At 43.5% G+C, this 24,786-nt stretch overlaps 1 protein-coding gene across 6 annotated transcripts in view; it reads right to left on the reverse strand.

Annotated features, from left to right (window-relative positions):
* Positions 1 to 560: 560 nt before the first annotated feature.
* The window catches only part of KCTD1 (potassium channel tetramerization domain containing 1), a 146,697-nt gene continuing 122,471 nt past the window's right edge, over positions 561 to 24,786 (reverse strand). For all 6 annotated transcript variants that reach the window (XM_090039861.1, XM_090039860.1, XM_090039859.1 and 3 more), the window contains 3 exons: positions 10,058 to 10,202; positions 6,816 to 7,121; positions 561 to 941 (listed from right to left, as the gene is read on the reverse strand). In XM_090039861.1, coding sequence (XP_089895987.1) covers positions 783 to 941; positions 6,816 to 7,121; positions 10,058 to 10,202 — 610 coding nt within the window. In that variant the 3' untranslated portion in view covers positions 561 to 782. The remainder of the gene's footprint in view (positions 942 to 6,815; positions 7,122 to 10,057; positions 10,203 to 24,786) is intronic.

Consider the following 24,786-nt stretch of genomic DNA (forward strand, 5'->3'; position numbering starts at 1 on the left):
AGATTCAAACCAGAGCAACTCTACCAAGGATTAATTCTGGCCCCCTTTGAAAACAAAAAACAAAAATGAAAAACATTTAAAAACAAAAAGTAACCTTTCACATCAGTGAGGGCAGACAAAAATGTGTGGCTTCTGTACAAACTATGTGTAACATATTAGCTGACTAGTTTTCCAATGCAGTGGATGGATGCTTTCTGAAGTCCTGCCGATTCACCTCTAAAAAGACACAGACATAAATCTCCATATGCAAATAAACTTGAATCAAGGTGTATACATTGAAAAGTGGATGACTGTCTGGCAATGGAAAATGTACAGGAGTAACCTGTGTATGCCCCAGTGGTAATGGCTTGTTTACCGTTAAGTGGGCCTCAAGAAGGCCTAGGACACTTAATGGCCATCACAGCACCAACCTCACCTACCACTTTTTATTTTTTGCATTTCCTACCTCTTGAGACATATATACATACACAGACACACAGACACTTATGTATGTGTGTGTATGTGTGTATGTATATCTATATATAGATATCTATCTATAGCTATATAAATATATATAAATATAGCTATAGATAGATATCTATATATCGATATAAATAGATATATATTATGTCTTCAGGTTATTATTACTATTCCAAATGTTCCCATATGAATTCAGGTGTGGTCTCTATATTTGATATAAATGTGTCTTTATTCAATTTTAGTTCCAGGACTTGTTTGGTGTCCAAACTGCACATGAAACGTCCCCTTTTTTATATTTTTTTTGCATAAAGAAACATGTCCATTTAGTCCAGAGGCTCTTGCTTTATTCGAATGACAGAGGGTGCACGAGACGTCCTTCTAAGTTCTCGCCTCAGTACGTATTCACTGAATTGGGAAGAGTCCACACCTCCTCCGCACGAGCCAATAATCTCGAATCCTCTTTGCTGCAACCTCTCAAGTACCTGCAAAGAGAGGGAAGACGTGTAAAATAAAACCTGATGAAAGGCTGCTGATCAATTAGCTGCAGCTAAACCGTAAGCCAGTGGCGACCAACCTTTTTGGCAGGTGTACCACGACTTATCCCTGCACTTCTCCCAAGTGTCACTTTGACTACCTTCCTCTGCCTGCTCTGCTTCCTGCTTCCTTCCCTATTTATTGCTATGCAGCTGCATGTCACATAAAGAAGCTCCCAGAGCCACTTGTGGTACCCGTGGCACAGGCTGGGCACCCCTCATGTAAACTGTGGTCCAGGTAAACAAGAAAAATGTTCCATGTCAGCTGATGCTACCAAACCATCTTAATGAGATAATTCCCTGGAGAGGGTTATGATTTTTCTCCCCAACTTTCTGGATTTACAAAGCTACTTGAAAAAAAGACTCATTGCCTGCATGAAACTGTGGGCTGACCTCTGCTGACAGTGGCCACAGAGCACTAGGCAAACCACGTAGAGTGAGATTGCTTTGTAACATTCAAAAAATACGGTGTTTTCCATATGTGTGTCCTCCTCTCTCCCCTCCCCAATAGACTTCATTCTCTGTTGCACAGAACTTCAAATGTGAAAAACATGCATGCAAGATCCCATAGCTGATCTGCAGTGAGCATAACCAGTGGTGATTCAGCTGTATTGGGATAAGGTAATAATCACTGCATTTGCTGGGCAAGCAAAAGTTAACACTGTCCTTTCTTCAAAATAGAAGCCAACAGGAATGCAAAAGCTTTCTGGCAGTTGTACTTTATCATCTATAGTAAAACAAAAGCCTGATTTTCTCCCCAAATTCAGGGTTTACAGAATCTTATATACTCATAATTTTGCTCATTTTTCAGAACCCTAGTGTACCTCCAGTGGGAAAGGAGAGGGGCAGGGACCCAGTGGACTTCAATGTGCTCAAACTCTTTGAATATTGCCTGTGCTTAGTTAGTTAGGGGGAATGCAGGTGTGACCTTTTAAGCCTGTAAATCTAGAGACTACGGTTCCCAACACCAATTCCGCGAGGGTTATGCTAAGGGGGGCAGAGTTCTGTTTCTACGCTGCCATTTTTATTACTTGAATTATGCCTGAACGTCTAAGTTGAATACACTCCTACCCCTGCAGATGCAACTCTTCCCATTCATATTGCCCCTTGGGCTCCATCAGGATGGAAGCTGCCAGCAATATCTCCACCTCAGCAACAGAAGAAACTTTACAGGAATACAGAATGATGCAGCATTAATATTTGCTTGAACAGCGGTTGTCAACTTTTTGGCCCCATGTGTCAGATGAGTGATGTGGGGTTGGTCTGCAGGCCAGATCCAGCGTAGTGTCAAGCATGTGAGGTTAGTCCACCAGTGTGATCCAACATACGGGGCAGTGTCATCTGGCTGAGGGAGTCCCTGTGGGTCTGGAAATTTGGCAGTGGGGGAGTGGTGGCTGTATTTATGCTGTTGTGGCTCCCCCACCACCAAATTTCTGGACCTGTAGGGAGCACTGTGGGCTAGATTACATGACTTTGTGGGTTGGATTTAGCCCCTGTGCTGCAGGTTGAGCACACTGCACTAGAACATTTCTTGGACTCCACAGGGAGGGAGCTACCCTCTCCCACTTCTAGTACTTTCCCACCCCCAGAAGAAGTGTTGATCCCACCCCCCAACCAGTTTAAATGGGTTCTGGAGACAGAAGGTTCATTAGCAGAGTTTCTTCCTCCCAACTGCTTTTGCTCCTAGCCATCCCTAAGGAAGGAGGGAAATCAGAGTTCATCACTTGGCAAATGATCATGGTGCATAACAGGACCAGGAAATATGGAAACCAGGGATGGAGGGAAGCAGATGACCAGAAATGGGGCACTGACATTGCCTGTCTCATTCTGACACGCATAACCACAGGTGGGTAAACGTCTCTCTGACTGAACATGCTAATTACACAGGAGGAGGAATATGGATGCAAAACCATTAAAAGAGTTAAGTTTAAAACAACACAGCTGTTTTCCTTTGTTACATGAACAACTGATTTATTTGATTTAATGCTGTTTCATTAGACTTATTTCAATTTAACCACAAAAGCTAAAGCTTCCCTACTTATGATCAAATGTGGGACACCGGAAGAAAAATTGAGGAGAATATGCTGCAGGGGAGGATGTCCGAGTTGTTAGGATACTAGCCTGGGACTTGGGACCCAGGTTCCCTGCTCTGCAACTGATTCTGTGTGTGACCTTGGGCAAATCATTTAGTCCATGCCTCTTCAGTTCCTCATTCATAATTGGATATAATTGTCACTTTTCTACCTCACAGGGCTGTTGTGAAATTGAATTCATTAGAGACTGCAAGGCAGTCAGATGTTACAGTAATGAGGGCATGCAGCACTATTTAAGAATGATGATTCTCACCCTGTAGACATTCTGACCTGTACATACTCCGTTCCTCTGAAATCTTCCGCTTTTATTTATGCTCCTAAAAATAGCCATAGGTGACCTATATTAGGGAACCAATCCTGCCAATGTATGCTCTAAACTAAGGGAAAATTAACATAGCTCTCATGTTTCAGAATAAAGGCCATAAAAATCTCACTCCAGTATATCAGTGGTGTTAAGATACAGCCTGCGGAGCCGCATCATCCAGGCCCCAGCACTGTCCCTGGGTCACAGGTGGACTCATGTACCATACTCAGTGCCTACTTCAGGACCCACACTGCATGCAACACTTGCATGGGGCCAGTCTGGGACACTGCCCTGCATGCTGGAGGTGGGGAAGGTAGTCTGTGGCCCTTATCTGACCTGTTGGGCCAGCCCCACACCATTCATCCATCCTGTGGACCAGTCCCACACCATTCATGTGGCCAGTTTAAATGGGTTCTTGAGACCATGGGGCCAGATGAGTTCAACACCCCTGCAGTATATGCTTCAACAGCTATAACGCAACCAGCTTTTCCTGGTCAATACTGCATTATTAGCACTTGGATAATATCTAGCTGATATGGGTACCTTGCAATACTCATCTCCTGTCCAAAGCCTTTACTGGGCATGGAAGAGGGGAGGGAATTCTCTACCTTGATGCTTGAGTGAAAGTAGAAAATTTCTTAGCCCTCATTTGCAATTTTTGTGTATTTTGCAAATATTTGTTCATGAGTCTAAAACATTTCAGAGGCATATATAAATCGAATCATGTGGGTGATACCACTGAAAATTCATGAAGCAAAAAGGTACTTTAACTTCAGAATATACTCGAACATGGTGCAGTTGCTAGAAGGAGAACATTCCCTCCTGTCAACAATGGAGAGGATGAGGCAAACAGCACCACAACTGATCAGTTCATTATATGCTAACCATAGATGTATTAGGTTTCCTCAGTCCTTTCATAAATATATTTATTTATTTTCATAGGTTTCATAGACATTAGGGCTGGAAGGGACCTTGGAAGATCGAGTCCAGCACCCTGCCCAAGGGGCAGGAAGTCAGCTGGGGTCATACAATCCCAGCAAGATAAGCATCCACATGTCTCTTGAAGGCATTCAGTGTAGGTGCATGAACCATCTCTGGTGGCAGGCTATTCCAGACCTTGGAGGCTCAGTAGCGAAAAAATTCTTCCTTATGTCCAGCCTGAAACGGTCTTGCTGGAGTTTATAACTGTTCAACCTTGTCATCCCTTGGGGCGCTCTGGTGAACAAACGTTCCCCCAGATCCTGGTGAACACCCCTGATAAACTTGTAGGTGGCCATCATATCACCCCTGAGCCTCGCTTTTCCAGGCTAAAGAGTCTGTTTTCCTGACCTCTAATCATGCGTGTGGCTCTTCTCTGGACTCATTCAAGTTTCTCCACATCCTTTTTGAATTGTGGAGCCCAAAACTGGATGCAGTACTCCAGCTGTGGCCTCATCAAGGCCGAGTACAAGGGGAGAATGACATCCCAGGATTTGCATGAGAAGCATCTATGGATGCAAACCAGCATTTTGCTTTACTGGCTACAGCATCACATTGCAGGCTCATATTCATCTTGTGGTCAATCATGACCCCCAAGTCCCTTTCATCCGTAGTGCTAACCAGTGTAGCACTGTCGAGCCTATAAGGATGCTGCAGGTTTTTCCTCCCAAGGTGGAGAACTTTGCATTTTTCGGTGTTAAACACCATCAAGTTCTTGTTCGCCCATTTGCTGAGCCTGTCAAGGTTAGCCTGGATCACCCGCCTGTCCTCAGGTGTGGAGGCTTTACCCCAGTTTGGTGTCATTGGCGAACTTGGCCAGTTTGCTTCTGACTCCAATATCCACATCATTAATGAAGATATTGAACAATATGGGCCCAAAGACAGAGCTTTGTGGGACCCCACTGGTCATAGGACACCAGGACGATTGACTTCCGTCAACCACCACCCTCTGGGTCTGACCACGGAGCCAATTTCCCAGCCAATGGATCATGGTGGACCTGAGGCCGCAGTTGGCCAGTTTTGCCAAGAGGTGATCATGGGATACCAGAGCAAAGTCTTTTTTGAAGTCAAGATATATGACGTCAATCTCTTCTCCCTTGTCCAGGCAATAGGTCACCTGGTCGTAAAAGGAGATAACGTTGGTCAAGCACAACCTACCTGCAACAAACCATACTGGCTATCCCTCAGGATGTTGGCATCAGCCAGTCTGTTAAGGATGGCCTCTTTAATAATCTTTTCTAAGACCTTCCCTGGGATAGAAGTCAGGTTGATGGGCTAGTAGTTTGCCGGATCCACTTTCCACCCTTTCTTGAAGATCGGCACCACATTGGCCTTCTTCCAATCTTTGGGCACTTCACCAGAGCACCAGGAGCTCTCAAAGATCCGTGCCAGGGGCTGGGCTATGATGCTCGCCAGCTCCTTGAGTACCCTGGGGTGTTGATTGTCAGGGCCAGCTGACTTGAAGGTATCCAGCTTCTCAAGATGTTCCTTCATGAGGTCATGGGCGCCCCATGGGACTGATGAAAGACCGACGCAAAGTACCCATTTAATAGGTTGACTTTTTCTTGGGCATCGGTTGTCAGTTGCCCCATCTGGTTTAGCAGGGGTCCAATGTTGCCCTTGCTTTTCCTCTGCCTCCCCACGTATCTAAAAAAGGACCTTTTATTGTCCTTGATATTTGTAGCTAGCTGGAGTTCCATCACAGCCATGGCTTTCCTGGTTTGCTCCCTGCAGGACTGAACCAGTGCAGAATATTCCTCCTTGAAGGTGGGTCCTGCCCTCCATCCTTTGTAGGCCTTTCTTTTTAGCCGCAGGAGGTCTGCTAAGTCCCTGGAGAGCCAAGGGGGCTGCTGTGCCCTTTTGCTGCCTTTCCTCCGAGACGGAATAGCATTGGCTTGTGCATCGATGCTCGCTCCCTTGAGGAGCAACCACTCTTCCTTAGCTTTTTACATAGAGGCCTCCAATTTCAGATATTACTCTGTCATTATGTATAATAAAATGGAAAAGTTATCTAGTGATAAAAGGGGGGTGGGGGCAGGAAACCAGTAATTCTCTAGAACCCTAAAAAGAAATATGCCCAAGTCTCTCAGAAGCAGATACATCCTCATTTACATTGTTTTAGAGAGCAGCAGAAGGGACTAAATCCCACACAAATAATGTACTGCCACAAAATAATGTTTTGAATGAGCACAAGGCTATTCCTGAGCAAATGCAAAGGATTCTTGGTTAACACTGGGAAGTTTCTGTAGTTATTCAAAAAGCTTGCTTTAGCAACACTGGTTCCTTTGCAAGGAATACAAGCGGAATTACAATTCTCCCTACAGGCTCCCAGTCTCCTGCTGGTCTTGCATAGTGAATCCTGCTAGTGTTACAGTAAAGAGTATCAGGCCAGTCCATGGCACACAGTGCTCAGTTTATCTCTGAAATAATACAACCATGACTTCATACCTGAACAGAGTTGAGGTGACAGTATCCATTTAGTGGAAATCTGATGACATGTGTGGAGTCGTGATTCCAGCCAGCATTGACAGAATTACACATGACATCACCAATTTCTGGAAAAACTTCTTCTATCAAGGATTTATCCCCACTCAGTGTAATCCTCTCTCCAAGATCCGGAGCTACACGTACCACCAGGCACTCGCAAGACCTTGAAAAACGGCCAGTCTCCCGATCCTGTTTCCACCTTTCCATTTCACCCAGCATGGGCTGAAGCTGAAAATACTTTGCCTCTTCATATAACAAACTGTAGTCCTGAAAGATACACATTTTACTGTGCACATTAAATCAGATGCACAATGAACATGCAAGTAACTTCTTATTTATACATTTTTTCTGACAGAAGCTAAACTAGTTCTATTGTGAAGCCTTTATACCCAGTTCCATAACTGTGTACATTAGTATTACTTAACATAAACCAAAATCAGCCTCTTAAAAATACTGACTGAATCATTATTTAGAGCAAAAAGGGGACTTTCCTTGTTTTAAAAGAGTGTGTATCATGGCAGGCAAGGCTCTTTGGGTAGATGTGATATCTTTTATTAGATCAAACGAGTAGTTGGAAAAAAGTTCTTGGCAAGCTTTCGGGTGCAATCACCCTTCTTCAAGTATAGCAAGTCTCTGCTGTTCTATTGTGTTCTATTCCAACGAATGAAAGAAGCTAAAAGTGTGACAGGATATCAGTGAGAAAGTAAATAGGTAGAAATTAGGAAAACAAAAGGTAGAGCAGGGAAATGAGGGGGGAAAACGAGGGGGGAAAAGTGAAAGGTGAGTAAAGGAGACTCTGCAGTAGTAGATTTTCAAGGTAGAAAAGAGGCTGCCTATGAAAAAGTAAATAGCTGGAAATTAGGAAGACAAAGGACAGAAAAGGTAGGTGGGGACAGGGGAGGAAGGGGTGCAAGACAAGTGTAAGAGGTCAGGTCTGGCAGGTACCTGGTGAATCAGACATCAGGCAGGTCGTAATTTGTCATAAATCCAATGTTATATTTTGGGATATATATTAATATGTATTTGTGATATAGGATTATGATATTGTTGTGCTATGATCTTGATATGATTATGAATATGGATATATGAATATATAGAATATATATGAATTGTATTATATCCAATGAATATTATGGGACACTACAAATAGTCACATTCCACCTTTCTCGAAATCCTCCCCCCCATAGTGATGTCATAAAATAATGACCTCATTGAACAGATGGAACAGAAATTGAACCAGGATTCAGAAAATCCATCATTAGGATCTATTGTGTCTTAAAGCAATACTAGCAGGCATAGTAACAGGTACAAACATGTAAATGAGAAAGTCTGCAATGGCTTTAAGAGTAAAGCAATTCAGATATTTGCATAATGATTTGCATATATTACTTCATTTAAAAAATTAAGTATTTTTTAATACCTCTCATTTAGGCAACAGTATTGTTTCTGCTATGTTGCCTCAAACAATAAAGAAAATGCAATTCAAAGTGCAGCCAGTATAGAAATTATTCAGAAGTGATCATTTGGAATTTGCCTGCTTCCACCTTTTAAATTCATTTTTTACCCCTTATTCTTTATTGGGCTAAAAGCATGGATTTGGAAGAAAGTATTTGTATTAGGAAAAATAATCAGTGAGAAGCTGGGAAGATAGAGGAATGTAGCAACAACAAAGGAACTGCAATAACAATATCAATATTGCATTCAAATTGGGCTACAGTTTTATAATATCACATGTGTTCTAGGCATGCAATAACTGGATAGTTGTCCAGTCATATTTTTGAGGTTAGTCAACTAACATAAGCTTCTACAAGAAAGAGGAGCACCTGTTTGTTTTTAACACTGTTTTTTGTAGACATCTCCAAATGTAACTGGAAAAGACCCTCTGAACACTGCAGTAGATGTACTGTCAAGAGTTATACTTTTAATTTCAGCACCACTATAATACCTTTGAACTGCTCTTGCAAGTATGATCCGTTAATGGTATAAACAGGGCAGCTTTCTGCTTTTCCAGTAATTTATACTGACCTCCAGGAGAAGCAATAAGGACAACAGGGCCTATCCAGAGCTTCAAAGAAGCAGCAGATGCAAGCTATTTTTAGACACTGATGTCACTTAGGTAGATCTATCCTAAGTGCATGGGAAGAATAAGTGTGCTGACACCAGAGGTTATTCAGGAGATTGTTGTAGCCAGCTCCTAAACTAAACCCAAGCCCATTTCACCAGTCAGGCAAATTGATTTTCCTACTACAGAGATAATTAGGGCCAGATTTTCAATGGATCTCAGTACATTATGTAGTGAACTCTAAAAATCTGGCTCTTGAAGAGAAATAAAAGGTTATGCAATAATTAAACCTCACCTATACATTTCCATCCCATTTTACTGCCATGTCTCTTATTGGAAACTAATCACACAATGGGCTAGGCATTCAGAGGGAGGGAGGGAGGTTGACAAAGAACTGTTTGGAGCTTATCTGTGGCCTCCACTTCACCCTCACACACTGGAATAAAAATGGAAAGTTTCAAGAATTTTAAAGCACTGTATCTATAGACTTGGTAACTGGAATGAAGAACTGCAATTTTCATTCAAAGAGTTCTCTAGTTTAACAGAGAACTGGCAAAAAAAGTCTCAACTTGGCCTGATTAATGAATGTGTAATAATTTGCCCTCGATTTCTCAGCCAGAACTCAAAGAATAAGCCACCAGCCTAGTTCAGGGGATGAGGAAAGGCAGAACTCTGCTCTTCAATCACAGCACACAATTCAATATTTAATTTAACTTTGCCTGTCAAGATTCCTCTCTCAGTCTCCAGGTATTCACCTATGATCAGAGGTAGGGGCTTTTTTTAATCAAAAGGGGAAACATAATAATTAAGTGTGGGGAACCTCTCCAGTATATTCATGAAAATTAGGAAGAGGCAGAGAGTCTAGGTTAAAAACTGAATATCCCCCCAGTACCATCTCAACATCCCTGTCTGATATAACAGATGTTGCATCATTATGCTATAAGTTTAAAAAGGGACATATAATGTTAACACCACTTTAAAAAAACACCAAGAATAACAAAGTTTAATTCAGCCAATCAACAAAAAGGAACTGTTGTAAATACTCAAAAAGCAACCTCCCAATGGACTATTTTGATCATACAGCCACGTTCTATCTTCAGTAGAGTATCTCCAAATGCCCTTGAGTTACTTGAATTCTCACCTTGAAATCATCAGGGATGAGGAGTTTTGACGTTCGTAGGAAATTCAAGATATATCTGAACATTTGCCCATCTCTGTCGATGAAATAATGCTGCTTGAGACTGTCCAAAACAATAGGCTCCGTGCCATCAAAAAGCCTTCCAATTCTGGAGAGGAAAAGAGGGGAATATGTGTGGTAACCATTAACAGCAAAAGCCATTTGCTTTGTTACTCAGGGGTGTACCCAAAAAGATGAAGCTTATTCACATGAGGAGTCCCAATGGCTTCAATGGCACTACTTCTGCAGGTAAATACAACTCAGTGTAAAAGCTGCAGAATGTAGCTTTAAGGACTGCTGATATTTACAGGGACCACTACATAATAGGAATGGAAATGTCAAGACATTTCTATTAAAGACTAAAAAGTTAAGCAAGTTGAAACAATAGTGGCAGATCTGGGGATTTTACAGAAAAAAAATTAACCCTACTGCATTTTGGTCTATTAGTATGCTCTAAAGTTTAAACTATGGAAGTTTTATCAACCCCTACCACTATGCAAAAACATTTCATATACTCACATTTTGTGCCATGTTCTTTTTTTTTTCCGAGCTCAAGCTTTGCCCAAAAATGAGGGAAGCAGGGTATAGAATCTAAAATTTGAGAGTTTACACAGAGTTTTTCTGAAGGATTAATGACTGCTTGATTTGGGATCCCACAATTATAGAGCCTCACCACAATCAGTTACATTCCGCACATTCAATGTTTTCATTGTACTGAAATAAAAGGCTCAACCACACACAGTTTTGTACCGAATTTGAGTATTTTGGCTTGACATCTGTTATAATTTAGAGAAATAAGATATGTAGATATAAATACCTTTACTCCTGCATTGTCTCAGTTTCTAAATCAATACAGTTAATTGTAAACAAAAGCTTTCCATAGACCAGATTTCAGTTTCTCCCTCACAGTTTAGATTAGAATATACAGTTACCACAATGAAAACTACCAGAAAACTATATCCATGCTAAAATGAGAGATAAGAACCATAATGTTCACAATCTTATACAGAAACATCATCCACCTTTATAATTTTATGTTTAAAAGTTATATTTATTCCATTTTTCAAATTATAGAGGGTGCACACAATTGATTTAAAAAAGAATCACGACGACTAGAATAAGGAACATACATCTCACTGACATGTAGCAGCTAAATGAAGTTTACTTCTTTATGTTTGTAGAATGGTCACACAAAGAGCGCTCTTTTTGAAGCCATCACATTTTTTTGCCTCATCATTGAAGAATTCAGGCTGTGGCTGGTCACATAATACAGACTCCTATTCACTGACTGGACAAATATGACTTAAAACCAGGCTTGTAGTGCAAATAGGGGTGATAGTAATCATTTAAAATTCACTCTCCACAGCATTTGATCTTGTGATTTTAATATTTGCATGGGAACAAAGAAGAAAGTCAATATGTCCAAGATTATCTTTTTTAACAGGTAATTGAATGCATAGTTATGAACACCTTGCTGTGGTATCTGTCACATCCGACTTGTTATTAATAAGTATTTTAAACCTTCACTATAGTATTATTTATCTAGCAAACTAGAAATTGGTAACAGAAAAAGAATATGGTCTACAAAAATTTAATACTAACAAAGGTCAACAAACAAAAAACAGAGCACCCAGCTTGCCTTTCAGATGCCATGTTCAGATTGTATGGCTAACAAAAACACCCATCTTTCACTTAGCTTGTCTGATCCTCAACAAGGGTAACCTATAGCCCAGGGACAGGCAATTATTTTGGCTGAAGGGCCCCTTAGCAAGTTTTGGTGAGCTGTCGAGGGCCATATGGGTAGCCCCACCCCTTAACCGTTGCTCTGCCCCCAGTCGCCATACTGGGACCGGGCATCCTGCCCCCCCAACCCCTGACCTTTGCCACTGGAAGTCCCTCCCCTTGCACACCTTTTGGGAAGGAGGGTGCCGCAATAAAAAACCCCAAATCACATATATATATATATATATATATATTATTTTAATTTTATTTAAAAATATTTTTGTACTGATTTATGTGTTTGCAAAGTGTATCTAGAGATGATTGCATAATAGCTCAAAATACAGTCCTACTGTATTTGTGTGTGGACAGTAAAGGGGAGTATGTGGGGAGTGAGTGTGAGTGTGTGATGGGGTGTGGGTATGGTGGGTGGGTGTGGAGGGGTGCGGGCTGTGGGAGGAGTGTGGGGTATGTAGTTGGGGTGGGAGAGACAGATGGGGCGGGGCCACTGGCCCCATCGCATGTGGCTCTTACAGACTGCGTGTGAGCCTCACATGATGCAGATCCCATGCCCAGGCTCCATGCTCCTGCTGCCCCATCCTGGGTCCCTGTTGGTCCCAGGGCACCAGCATAGGCTCCACGCTCCTGCCTTACACCACCACTCCCTCCCACTGCCACCACTTCCTGTGGCCCTCGCTACTCCCCCCACCATTCCCTGTGCCACTGACACTTTCCACAGCCCCCCACCACTGCTCCCCTGACTGTCACCGCTTTCCGTAGCCCCCACTGCTCCTTGCCACTGCCCTAAGCTGCCACTGCTTCCCACGGCCCCTGGCTGCTCCCCCGATTCTCTCTGTGCTGCTGCCTCTTCCCGCAGCCCCGCTACTGTTCCCCCCCATTACTCCCCATGCTCCTGCTGCTTCCTCCAGCCCCACCCCCCGCCATTCCTACTTCCCTCCTCCTTTCCATCCACTGCTTCTCATGGCCCCCTGCCTGCCACTTCCAGCTCTGGCGCCAGCCCATCCTGGCCAGCACCGTGCAGTTCCTGGCTGCTGGACTGATCGCAGTGGTTTCCCCCCATCCTTCCATCTGATGTTATCTTACTTTCCACAAAGATGGAGAGAGATAAGAAACAGTCCCAGGGTTGTGAGGCCAGAAGTTGCAAAGGCTTCTGGCTGGGGGCTCCCCCTGGGTCCTCCCAGGCAGAGGCCTCCCCCTGGGTCCCACTGCTGCCACATCTTTGACAGGCAGCCAGGGGCAGATAAAAATTAATTTTCTAAAATTTTTAGGGGGGCCGCAGGCTGGATAGAATGGCCTGGTGGGTTGGATCCAGCTCATGGGTAGTATTTTGCTCTCCCCTACTATAGCCCAATTTTTACAGAGAATAACTTTTCAGAACCAGAGTCAACCTTCTAACAGTTTAGGAACAGTAAACCTCAATCAGATATATTCTAGTGAAAGTTAAAAGCAGTGCTGTTTTTAGACAGAATCTGAAATTTTCTAACTCCTGTCCCTCAAAAATTAAGTCAAGAAAAGGACTGGAGCAGAGACCGCTAAAGATATGCTATATCAGGGGTGGGGAAAATACAGCTTGTGGGCCAGAACTGGCCTGCAGAGGGACTTTGTCTAGCCTGCGGCAGGTCCCTCGGATCAGTCAGAGCCGACATACACAGCCCCACGTCTGGCCTGCCCCAGACTTCCCACCCCTGCTGAGAACCATCAAGAGCCAGGCAGAAGCTGCCGCTGGATGTGGGGTAAAAGCAGCCATCTCCCTCTCACTGCTGCCAGGCCCTTCTTGCTGCAGCCACCCAGAGCCCATGCCCAGGCTGCCCTGCAGCTCCTCTCCGCTGCCACCACTGCCCTGCTGGGTGGCCCAGAGGCAGAGAGGAATCACAGAGCAGCCTGGGCACAGGCTCCAGGCAGCTGCAGCAAGAAGGGCCTGGCAGCAGTGATGATGAGGTGGCCGGTTTTCCCCTGCACCTAGGAGCAACTTCTACCCTGCTGCCTCTGCTTAGCGTGTGCAGAGTGGTCCAGAGCAGGTGTGGGGCAGGCCGGGATCAGAGCTGAGTGCATCAGTTTTGGCTAGTCTGGAGCTAGTTTGCTCTAGCCAGGGTGAGTTCAGAGCTGGTGCAGGGTGTGCCAGGGTTGTGTGTTCAGCTGCTGTTCAGCACTGGTGGTGGTGGCAGGGAGGAGCTGCAGGATGCATGGGCTCTGAGCTGTTGTGGGGCAGAGAGGGGGCACTGACCAGCCCCCAGCAGTACCAGAAAACTGTCTATGTGGCTCATGGGCCCAAATAATTGCCCACCTGTGCTATATATATTATCAGATGTGGTCTGCATCACAGAGCTTTGCCTGCCTAGCTGTGCCGGTAAAACCCTTACCACCAATGTAACTATGCCAACAGAAGCGTATTTATATTGGTTTAGCTGTGTCACCTGGAGAGAAGGTTTAGCTAAACTGGGAGAAACTTACTTTTTACCAGCATATAGATTTCATAGACATTAGGGAACCCCATAAGATCATCAGGTCAGCCCCTTTCTCAAGGTGTAGGAAGTCAGCTAGAGTCCAAGGATCCCAGCAAGATAAGCATCCAACTGTTTCTTAAAAGTCTCCAGAGTAGGTGCTTGTACCACCTCTTGGGGGACTCTATTCCAGGCCTTTGGGGATTGGACAGTATAAAAGTTTTTCCTTATGTCCAGCCTAAAATAGTCTTGCAGGAGTTTGTGACCCTGGGACCTTGTTATTCCTTGGGGTGCTCTGGTGAACAGGCATTCTTCCAGATCCTGATGCACACCCTTTATATACTTATAAGATGCCACCAAGTCACCCCTAAGCCTTGCATCTCCAGGCTGCAGGGTCTCATGGCTCTCTGCCCTTTGATCATGCACGTGGCTCTCCTCTGGACTCTCTCAAGCTTCTCCACATCCTTTCTGAATTGTGGAGCTCAGAACTGGATGCAGTACTCCAGCTGCGGCCTCACCAAGGCCGAATACAGCGGGAGGATGACATCCTGGGTCTTGCTTGAGAAGCATTGGTAGATGCAAGACAGAGTTCTGTTTGCTCTGCAAGCTGCAGTATCACATTGGTGGCTCATGTTTATCTTGTGGTCATTCATGACCCCCAAGTCTCTTTCAGCCATGGTGCTAGCAAGTGTAGCACTGCCAAGCCTATAAGTGTGATGTGGGTTTCCTTCCCTTCCCCCGAGGTGAAGCACCTACATTTCTCTGTATTGAATACCATCAGGTTTACATCTGCCCCTCTTGCAAGTCTATCGAGGTTCACCCAGGATCACCAGCCTATGCTCAAGTGTGGATACTTTCCCCCAAAATTTGGTTTCATCAGCAAACTTAGCCAGTCTGCTTCTGACACCAGAGTCCAGATAATTTATAAAGACGTTAAAGAGTACAGGTCTGAGAACGGAGCCTTGGGGGACACCACTGGTCACTGAGTGCCATGTTGGTTTGGGTCCATTGACTACCACTCTTTGGGCCTTCCCTTGGAGCCAGTTCCCAGCTATTGGAGCATAGGATAGCTGAGGCTGCAGTTGCCCAATTTTTCCATGAGGACATCATGGGACACCAGGTCAAACACTTTTTTAAAGTCCAAATATATGATATCAACCTCTTCCCCTTTGTCCAGGTGATGCATTGCCTGGTCATAGAAAGAAATGAGATTGGCCAGGCAAGACTTACCCGCAACAAACCTGTTGCCTTCTGTTAGCCTGTCGAGAATGGTTTCTTTCATATTTTTTTCCAAGATCTTTCCAGGGACTGAGGTCAAACTGATTAGCCTGTAGTTTCCCAGATCTTCTTTCCTCTCTTTCTTGAAGATGGGCACCATATTGGCCCTCTTCCAATCTTTACGTACTTCACCTGAGCACCACAAGTTCTCAAATATCCTTGCTAGTGGCCATGCATTGATGTCTGCCAGTCCTTTAGCACTCTTGGGTACAATCTATCCGGACCAGCTGACTTGTGGGTGTCCAGCTTCTCAAGGTATTCCTTCAAGATCTATGTTAATGGTGGGCGTGTATTCACCTTCATCCTGGCGGTCCCACATCAAGTTAGGCAGGGTGGTCCCTTTGGGTTGGTGAAAAACTGATGCGAAGTAATCATTAAGAAGTTTAGCTTTTTCCTGGGTGTCAGTTATCAGTTCCCTATTTGGTTTAGGAGGCAATGTTGCCCTTGTTTTTCTTCTGACTCCCTACATAACTGAAGGACTTTTTATTGTCCTTGATTCATGTAGCCAGTTGGAGTTCAGTTACAGCCTTCCCTAGTTTGCTCCCTAAAGGTGCGGACCAGTGCGGAATACTCCTTCTTAGTGGTGTTTCCTGTCTTCCATCCTTTATATGCCTCTCTTTTTAGATTTAGGAGGTCCATGATTTCCCTGTTCAGCCCAGGAGGTTGCTGAGCCCTTTTACTCCCTTTCCTAGGTTGGGGATGGACTTCCCTTGTGCTTCTAGGATTGCTTCCTTAAGGAGCAACCACTCGTTGTAAACTCTCCTCTGTATCAGTTCATGGCCTCTCAGGGCCTTGGCAACAAGTCTCCTGAGCTTATGAAAGTTGGCTTTCCTAAAGTCGAGGACTTCTACATTTCTGACTGACTTGCCAGCTTTGCAATGGATAAAGAAAATGATCAACTCTTGGTCACCGTCTCCCAGCTTCCCTTTGATTCTCAGGTTGCTGATTAAATCATCCCCTTTAGCCAGTACCTGCTCATATGCTGCACAACCACTAGGGTGGGGCTCTGCCAACATAACTATAGCAGCAATGTCTCTATACTGTGGACAAGTGGAAACTGTCCTACTTACCCTTTTGCATTTAAAGGTCCTTAAAAGCTCAACAGTAAAAATATTTGTCTGTGCCTGATACCGCATCTCTTAAATATCCTGCAGGTTTAAGGGGTGTAGGTTGTAGCCATGTTGGTCTAAGGACATAGGCAGACAAGGTTCTTTGCATGAATCTGATAACTTTTATTAGACGAATTATAATAAAAGATATCAGATTCACGCAAAGAACCTTGTCTGCAGGTTTAAGTAATGTGTGTTTTCCCATCAGTGATAGGGTTCTATTAAATTAGCTTGTAAGAATGCCAAGTAACATTTATTTTACAATTTTGTGAGTTGACCCTCCTTTGTTAATAAATGGTAAAGGTTGGCTCTTATGCTGACACATTTTAAATATAAGATGACTGTGCTGCTCTGAAAGTTACTACCCTCATTTCTTGTTGGGAAGGCAGATGCATGTAAAGGCTCCTAGACAGGCTGAGGACACCATTGTTTAGGATGTTGTACAAACATTCATGGTATGACTTCGGGTCCCAAAAGCTCATGATTAATTCTGGCCATGGATGGGCATTTCATTTCTAGTGAGAAATATGCTTTTTGCACCACAAAAAAATAGAACATATAGGCATTCAAGAGGGCTTTGTAGAAAAAAACATGGCAGTTCCATTAAAAAAAGGTCAGCTTTTTATAATCACAACTTCTCAGCAGTTCAATGACTTCCATCATCTGTAACAGCTATACAAAGTGCCACAGGGCATACCTCCATCCTCCAGCATCCCAGGTGTCTGTGCTCCTTGCTCCCCCTCCTCCAACAAATGCTGGGGAGTCTGTCTGGCATCCCAGATTGTACTGTCCCAGAGCAGTGAAGTTAGGCTTGCAGATCACCATGCAGTCACGCTGCTCAGCCTTGTCATTTTTGGTGGACAAGATAAAGTCAATCCTGCCCAAGGAACAGGGATCTACATCCCTTCTATGCCAAAAATATCAGTTCCTGTTATATCAGCATCTCTGCCATTCCCTATAAGCCATGCTGGAAATGAGCACTGAGCAGGGGACTGTTTCTGACTGGTTTTGAACTAGCAAGTTCTACGAGGCAAACGTGATAGCCACTACCACAAAAATCAAAGGTACGACAGAAAATAAAGTGATTGATCAGGAACTTATGGGTGGGTACGCTTGTGTCTAGGTCCTTCACAAGGTGGCTCTCAACTTCTACAACCAGCAAGTGCCATGCCAGGGGTGAAAGGGAGGAACTCCTCAGCACCTCTCCTGAAGCTGAGGCAATGTCAGAGCCATGCTGGATGGTATTGTGGCTGGAAGGTCTGCGTGTCTTTGGTGTGGAGATGAACTGCTGTAATTTGTTAAGGTGATAGCTGGGATGAAGGAGAATCCCTGCAGTCTCCACTGCTGAAGTGGAGCCAGCATCGGAGCCCTGCCTCCACCATCAGCTGTGCATAGATTGGCAAGACTGGGGAATCATGGTGCCAGCACCCACTGGATAGCTGGGGACACTTTCTGCATTGCCTCTTCCACTGTGGACTTGCATATGCCAAACTGGCTGGTAAGGCAAAGACTATGGCCAGAGCCTCAGTTATGGCTAAACATGGAACTGTGCATCAACTCACTCAGGAGCTGAGGAGTTCTTAGAAGAAATGGGGAAGTCTTCGGCTTTGGGTTGTCGGGAACGTGGCACAAAATGGACTGCCGTGCTGGACTTAAAGAAATTCTAAGTCTTCTCTGCATTAATTTCCCTGACCTCTGTATGACTGAGGATCATAGGAAGGTAAGGCTGGAAGGTCATTGTGTCCAGCCCCCTGCTCAACACAGAATCATTCCCAATTAAATCCTCCCAGCCAAGTGTCTAACCAACCTGCTCTTGAAAACCTTCAAGGATGGAGATTCCACGGCTTCTCTAGGTAGCCTGATCCAAGGCTTGACCCCAATCATAGTCATAATAATAAATAAAAAAGCCCTTTAACTGTAGACCTATTTTGGTTTTTCCCCCTCCCTTTATATGAAAGTGAATCAGCTCAGGACTAAGGTAACTTTCCAAAACCAAGTGGATTGGGATCCACAGGGTGAGTGGGCGGCAGGGATCCACTGAAGGCGGGAAGTGAAACGGGTGAGCATTTTTGGCAGTGAAAACTGTAAGGAGCTGAACTGCGGCTCTGCACTCCCCAGTATGAGGCTGGGGGCAGGAGTCCCTAGTGGGTGAAATTTCCTAGGTGGCCAGTCAATTCATCCTTTCCTCTTTGCTTGGCTGTTCTCAGGAACCTCCCAAGACAGGGGATCCTGCAAAGGACACTGGGATCTCTGCACACTAGTCCCCTTGCTGTGTCAGGGATACAGGTTCTCTCCATGCTCTACGGTGCTCTGGGCAACTGGGCGCTTGAATGCCTGTATGTGTATTTCTCACTATATTTTTATATTGCTGCAAATTTCCTGAAAATTTTCTGTGCTGCATCTGAATGTCTGTCCATACCCTCTGTTATCAAGGCAGTGCTCCCAGACTGCCTAAGGGCAAGCAGAAAAAACTGCACTTTTTAAAATAAGGTAATGATTAAAAAAATTGTGCGTAAGAAATTATTTACATGTGCATATAGTGTTACTATGAGAGAGAAAGAATGTAGGAAAATGATATCTTTTAACAACACACAAGTTTTTGTATCTTAGATTTTGAATAAAGTAGTGTTTGAATAAGCACTCTCTTTCACCCATAATTCAGCTTCTCTTTCTGCTTCATCTCACATTGAAATTATAATGCTTAAGTGACATCAGTCTGCTGGCTTGAAAAAGCATTGTGAAGTCATGTTTATTATAATTTTATTTCCAGAGAGACACTGGAAGACATGGCCTCCCCCACTTCTTGACAGCCCTGGTTTAAACCATATATTTGATGATAAGCAATGATAGCAAAAAAAAATTATGACAAATATATGAAACAGATTAATGTATTTCAAAATACGAATGTACTTTGAAGTTTTAATTACAAAAGTAGTTTATAATTATATGTGGATTAGCCAAATATCAAGGGTAAAAGAATACAAAGCTGTAGTCTATTTATAAGAAAATGTTCCTATAAAATATTTAACTAAAACTAACAGGATTGAGCTTTTTGTAAGTAAGGAAAAATAATATCCTTTGGGTTGAAAATGTGATCTCCGAGGGACAATAAGGCATAGGAATTTAAGTATCATATGCCATTGTCAAAAAACTGCTGCTTCAGAGGCTGAAAGAATAACCAAATGCCATAATATTAAACTTAACTTATATCTGCTTTTATTTTAAGGGTTTATAAATGGCACAACTGACCTCAAACTTGATTTTGGTGAGTAGAAAGGAGATAGCAAAATAAGAGAGAGCAAGTGAGTAATCTTTTTATTGTAGGACTTTTTTCTTTTCTATGGACACTGTCCACCCCTCCAATAACACTGTTTCCAAAGGCTGTATTCCTAGAATGAACTTCTGGACATTAGAGCAATGGAAGTTGACACTACTGAAAAGAATACCCGCATTTTTCAAAAATCCCCCTAGATTATCTGTCAAAAATATGCTGGGTTCACTCAAACTATAAAAATGTATTTTCAGTTTGTTTTGTGGGTCTACAGAGAACTCAGGGGAAAAAACAAACAAATTAAAAAAAAAGCCCAACATGGTCAGCGTTCTAGTAAAAAAAAAAAAAGATGATCTCATAACTTTTCCAACCCATACAAGCAACATAACATAACCTTGCTGATAAGAGTTTATTGACATCACCGAAGAATATGGGGCAAAAATTCCTTTCCTCTACACTAAGCAGAAAGTATGGAGCCCTGTAAACCCTGACATGGATTAGCATACAGGCACTGAATGACTTTTGTTCTAAAGTAGAATGAACTTGAAAAAATAGACTCTTGAATGAAAATGACGCACATTTTACAATGTTGTCTATAGTTATTGTCACTGTTTCTCCTGAGGAGTCAGTTCTCCCTTTGTGTATTTCACAAACAAATTTGACAGGGGAAGGATGTGGAAAGACATCCACAAATTAGAAGAACAACTAATAAAGCAACAAAAATGGCAGGGGGAATCCACAGGGGAGCGCCTGAAACTACATGCAACTGTCAAGATGGCAGGGTCCCTTGATAAAGGCTTTCCTGTTACAGGCATAGTTACTTTTCCATACCAAAGGAACAAAAATTGTAATCCTGTGTTTAATCACACCACAGAAGGACTGAGGTCTCACATTCTGAGCAATGAATTAAGGTTTCCATTAGAGAATCCAAGAGGGGCTGGGAAAAAAAAAAAACACCCATGAAAATCTCTCCAAAAATTTCCCATACCATATGGTAAGGAATTAAAGTATTATTATTACTGAATTAACAATCTGCAAAGAAATTTTATTATATACAGTGAGCGTGTGTGTGTGTGTGTGTGTGTGTGTGTACGCTTGCATATATATAAACTATAGGACCAGCACATGTGCAGGAAAATATAATTATTGGAATTAGTACAATGAGATTAGCAGGGTTTGTCTTTTTAAAAGAACACAAATGAAAATTTTATTATGAAATTATTTTAGCCTATGCTGGTGTGTGGGAGTGCTTATTTACTGTTGTTAGAAAGTGCAGTAAATTATTAGCAATAGGTTTTTATTCTTGCTTAGCTTCCTTTTAGTCCATATTGTCTATTAATTTCATTTCATTTTGGTTTGTTAAGTGCTCAAAGGTAATTTACATAAGAGCACATTAGAAACTAGATCCATTTCAGGATGTGCTCATCTCATGGGTGTTTAATTTTATTCGATTGCATGCTTAAATAATGATTTTTTGCACCATCTCTGGAAAGCTAGTCCACTTGTGGAAGACAGCGATGCTAGACTACCTAAATTTATGACACCCACACATTTCTATTTGTTCTTCAGTGTATTGCTTTCAGGGTAACAATTTGCTTTTTACCTCAATAACCCTTTGTAGACTGCAAAAGGAGTTTTGTCTCAACTCTGCTCAACAATGTTACTGCATAAGCATGATACCACTACAGAACCTTGCAGCTTTCAATAACAGGTATTTCTAAAACATCATTTTCACCCACCAGGCTTCCAGTTTCAACCCTTTGCAGTTACTAATACTCATGCTCATTCTAACTTTACCTCCTTGTGAGGAATTTAAGTTTTCAGGCTTATAGATCCCAGAAATCAGTGAGTCTATCTATTAACATAGGGCCTAACACACAAATGAACAAAAGAAGACAGAGCAATGAGGAAAAGTTTAACAAAATAAGTAGTCCAAGAGAGAAAGTGTTTATGCAGAGCCATCAAACACCAAGCAAGAACAAGAAAGCATCATATACTACAGCTCTTCTGAGATTTAAAAGAAAATGTTACAATGAGGGAGGAATTTTTGAAAACAGGTTTAAATACTAGACTCTCAGGGGAGAGTGAGTAAGAAACCTCTTTAGAGATCTTTTGCTAAAGAGGAAAAGGGAATTGAATCAATCATGCCAAGGCCATTTCAAATATGTTAGGGTTTGCTATATAGCCTGGGGAACAAAAATGAAAAGCAGGAGTAAATGCAGGGGGCTACAGAATGCATAGACAAAACTGTCATAACTTTCAAGTTATAAAGTATGTAACAGATGGGGAAGATCTGAAACTGTTAATAGGGTGGAATCATATACACATTAGAGACACTAAAATGAAACAGGGGATTTGCTATAACCTGCCTGATCAGAGACAGCCCCAAGAGTAAGAGATGAAAGCAAATCAAACATATTACAAAATGAACTAGCAGGCATTAGCTGTAACCCACATGGACAAACTGAAAGATTTAACTGGTAGAGAATAAATTATGCAACATGTTAATAGTCACGTTAAAGGAATGCTCCTTATGCTAGCGAGAGAAATAAATAGGGAGCAATTCAGTACCTGGTTTTGTGTACTGAAGACAAGACTGAAAATGCAGGGATGAGCAGCTATCTGAGCTAGCCACAAACAGGGTGGAGAAAAGCTAGGAGCAAATGTTAAAACACCCTAGTTACTAACTGCTTGATATGTAGGCCTCTGTTCCTTAACAGTTCATATCCATAATGTGAAGTGATTAACTAACCTTTAAGACTGAAACTGCTAGCAGTACCACTATGTTGTACAGGCAGTCATCAGACTTATGACACAATTGGTTCCTGAAAACCGCCTCTTAAGTTGAAATGTAACTTGGAACCAATTTTCTCATAAGAAACAATGTTATAAATGGGGAATTGGTTCCTGAAATACCCTATTTTCACCAAAAATACCCCAGAATTTTGTACTCAAGCAATTATAGATGAGTAATATAGCTACATTAATGTATTTATATTGTAAATAGTAATCATATTGATTTGGAAGGACTTCTTTGAAGTGACTTTGCTGGACTTTTTGAAGGGCTCTTGGTTGGATTTTTTGAAGAGTTCCTGGCTGAAGTCTTCTCGGGAGTCTTGGCTGCAGGTTTTTCTGCAGTCGTCTACTTTCTTAAAGAAAGTGTCCAAGGAAGTTTGGACAGGTGTTCTCCAGGGAGATGAGTGACACAGAGAACTTGGTCGCTGGCATGGCATCGCGATGGATCAAGCATTGTAAAGTCGAAACTGACGTCATAAAGTTGAAACGGTGTCAATTTATAAGTAAGCTGTAAGTGCAAAACATAACTCTAAACATTGTAAGTCAAGGACTGCCTGTATCTTTCTTTCAAGTTCAGATTCTTGATTCAGTAACATATGTTCAAGTCCAAATGTGTGTATTCAAAGTAAGCAAAGCCCTGCTACTTCAGAACTGGCAAGAGGGTCTTAATGCCCTGCCAACTGCTAGGAACCTGGCCTAACTAAAAAACAGTCTCTCTCCATTTGGCATATTTAGTTACCTTGGGTCATATGGCTCTGAAGTAGAACAAGTACAGCCAGTCTCTGTTATTATTGCTATAGTGAGGGTGAAGCAAGCATTAGACATAGAGGTGGTAGAAGCTCCATCCTTGGAGGTTTTCAAAACCTGGCTAGACAGAGCTTTGGTTGGGATGATCTAGTTGAGTATGGTTCTGCTGCAGGCGGGTTGACTAGACCTCCTGAGGTCTCTTCCAACCCTAATTTGCTATGTTTCTGTGATTATGGTGCTTACCTTCTGCAGAGGGGCTAGGAAGTAGGGGTAGGGGATTGTCTAGGCAGGGACAAGCCTGAAGCTGTGCTTATCTGCTTGCCTTCTTACGTCTTGCCTATATCCTCACACTGGGGCACCCCTCAAAAGCTCTGGCAGCACCCCATTGTGCCCCAGCACCCTGGTTGAGAATGACTGATCTAGAGGTATGTTCTAAACTTTGCACACATAGTCTTCCCTCTTCCCTTTTCAAGTTTCGTGGATGGGCAAAATATGGCCCATGGGCCAGATCTGGCCTGCAGGGGGCACCCACCAATTGATTTGATCCAGCCCACGGCTGACCCCACAGCACTCCACATGGTGCCAAGGCCAGCCCAGGGCAGGTTGTGCTGTGCTCCAGCCCATGCTTGCTGGCCCTGTCCCATTCGATGCACACAGCTTCTGGTAGGGCTGCTCCTGGACACCAGTGCCAGGGGGGCAGAGTGGGTAGAAGGCAGTTGGGAGCTGGAGCCAAAGCCCCATGTGCTGGGGCAGGAGCTGCTCAGCTGAAGTCTCCTCCTAGCCAGGAGCAGCACAGCAGGAGGAGTCACCACTGTAGGAAAGGGAAGTACAGCAGCACCCAGGCAGCTGCAGCCACATCAGGAGCAGCCCCTCTGGAAGCTGTGCATGCTGGCTGGAGCATGACATGGTATGGAGCGTGGCACGAGCTGCCCTGGGCAGGAGCGCCAGGGGTCAGCCCCATGTGGAGTGCTGTGGGAGCAGCTGTGGACTGCACTGCCTGGGCAAGCTCTGCTGCATGCACCCCCTACCCCCACCTCCCTTCTCTTACCCTGGCTGGCTCCTGGGACCTAGTGCCCAGGCAGTGCCCTGCCATACACATATCCACACATTCCCCGCCCCCCCCCCCATACACACCACTGCACTATGTCAGGGGCTTCCCTGTGATCTGGGCCTTGCTTGCTCATCTTACTCTCGAGCACTGCTCCTCCCCTGCTCACAGTCCCAGCCCACATAGGGAGTTTTGGTGAATTGTTGTGGGGGGGAAGGGGAGCATCAAAACTCCCTATGTGGCCCCTGAGCCCAAGTATTGCC

The sequence above is a fragment of the Crocodylus siamensis genome, chromosome 3 (assembly GCF_052110815.1).
Source record: "Crocodylus siamensis isolate JL-2025a chromosome 3, ASM5211081v1, whole genome shotgun sequence".
In the NCBI taxonomy this organism is placed as follows: domain Eukaryota; kingdom Metazoa; phylum Chordata; order Crocodylia; family Crocodylidae; genus Crocodylus; species Crocodylus siamensis.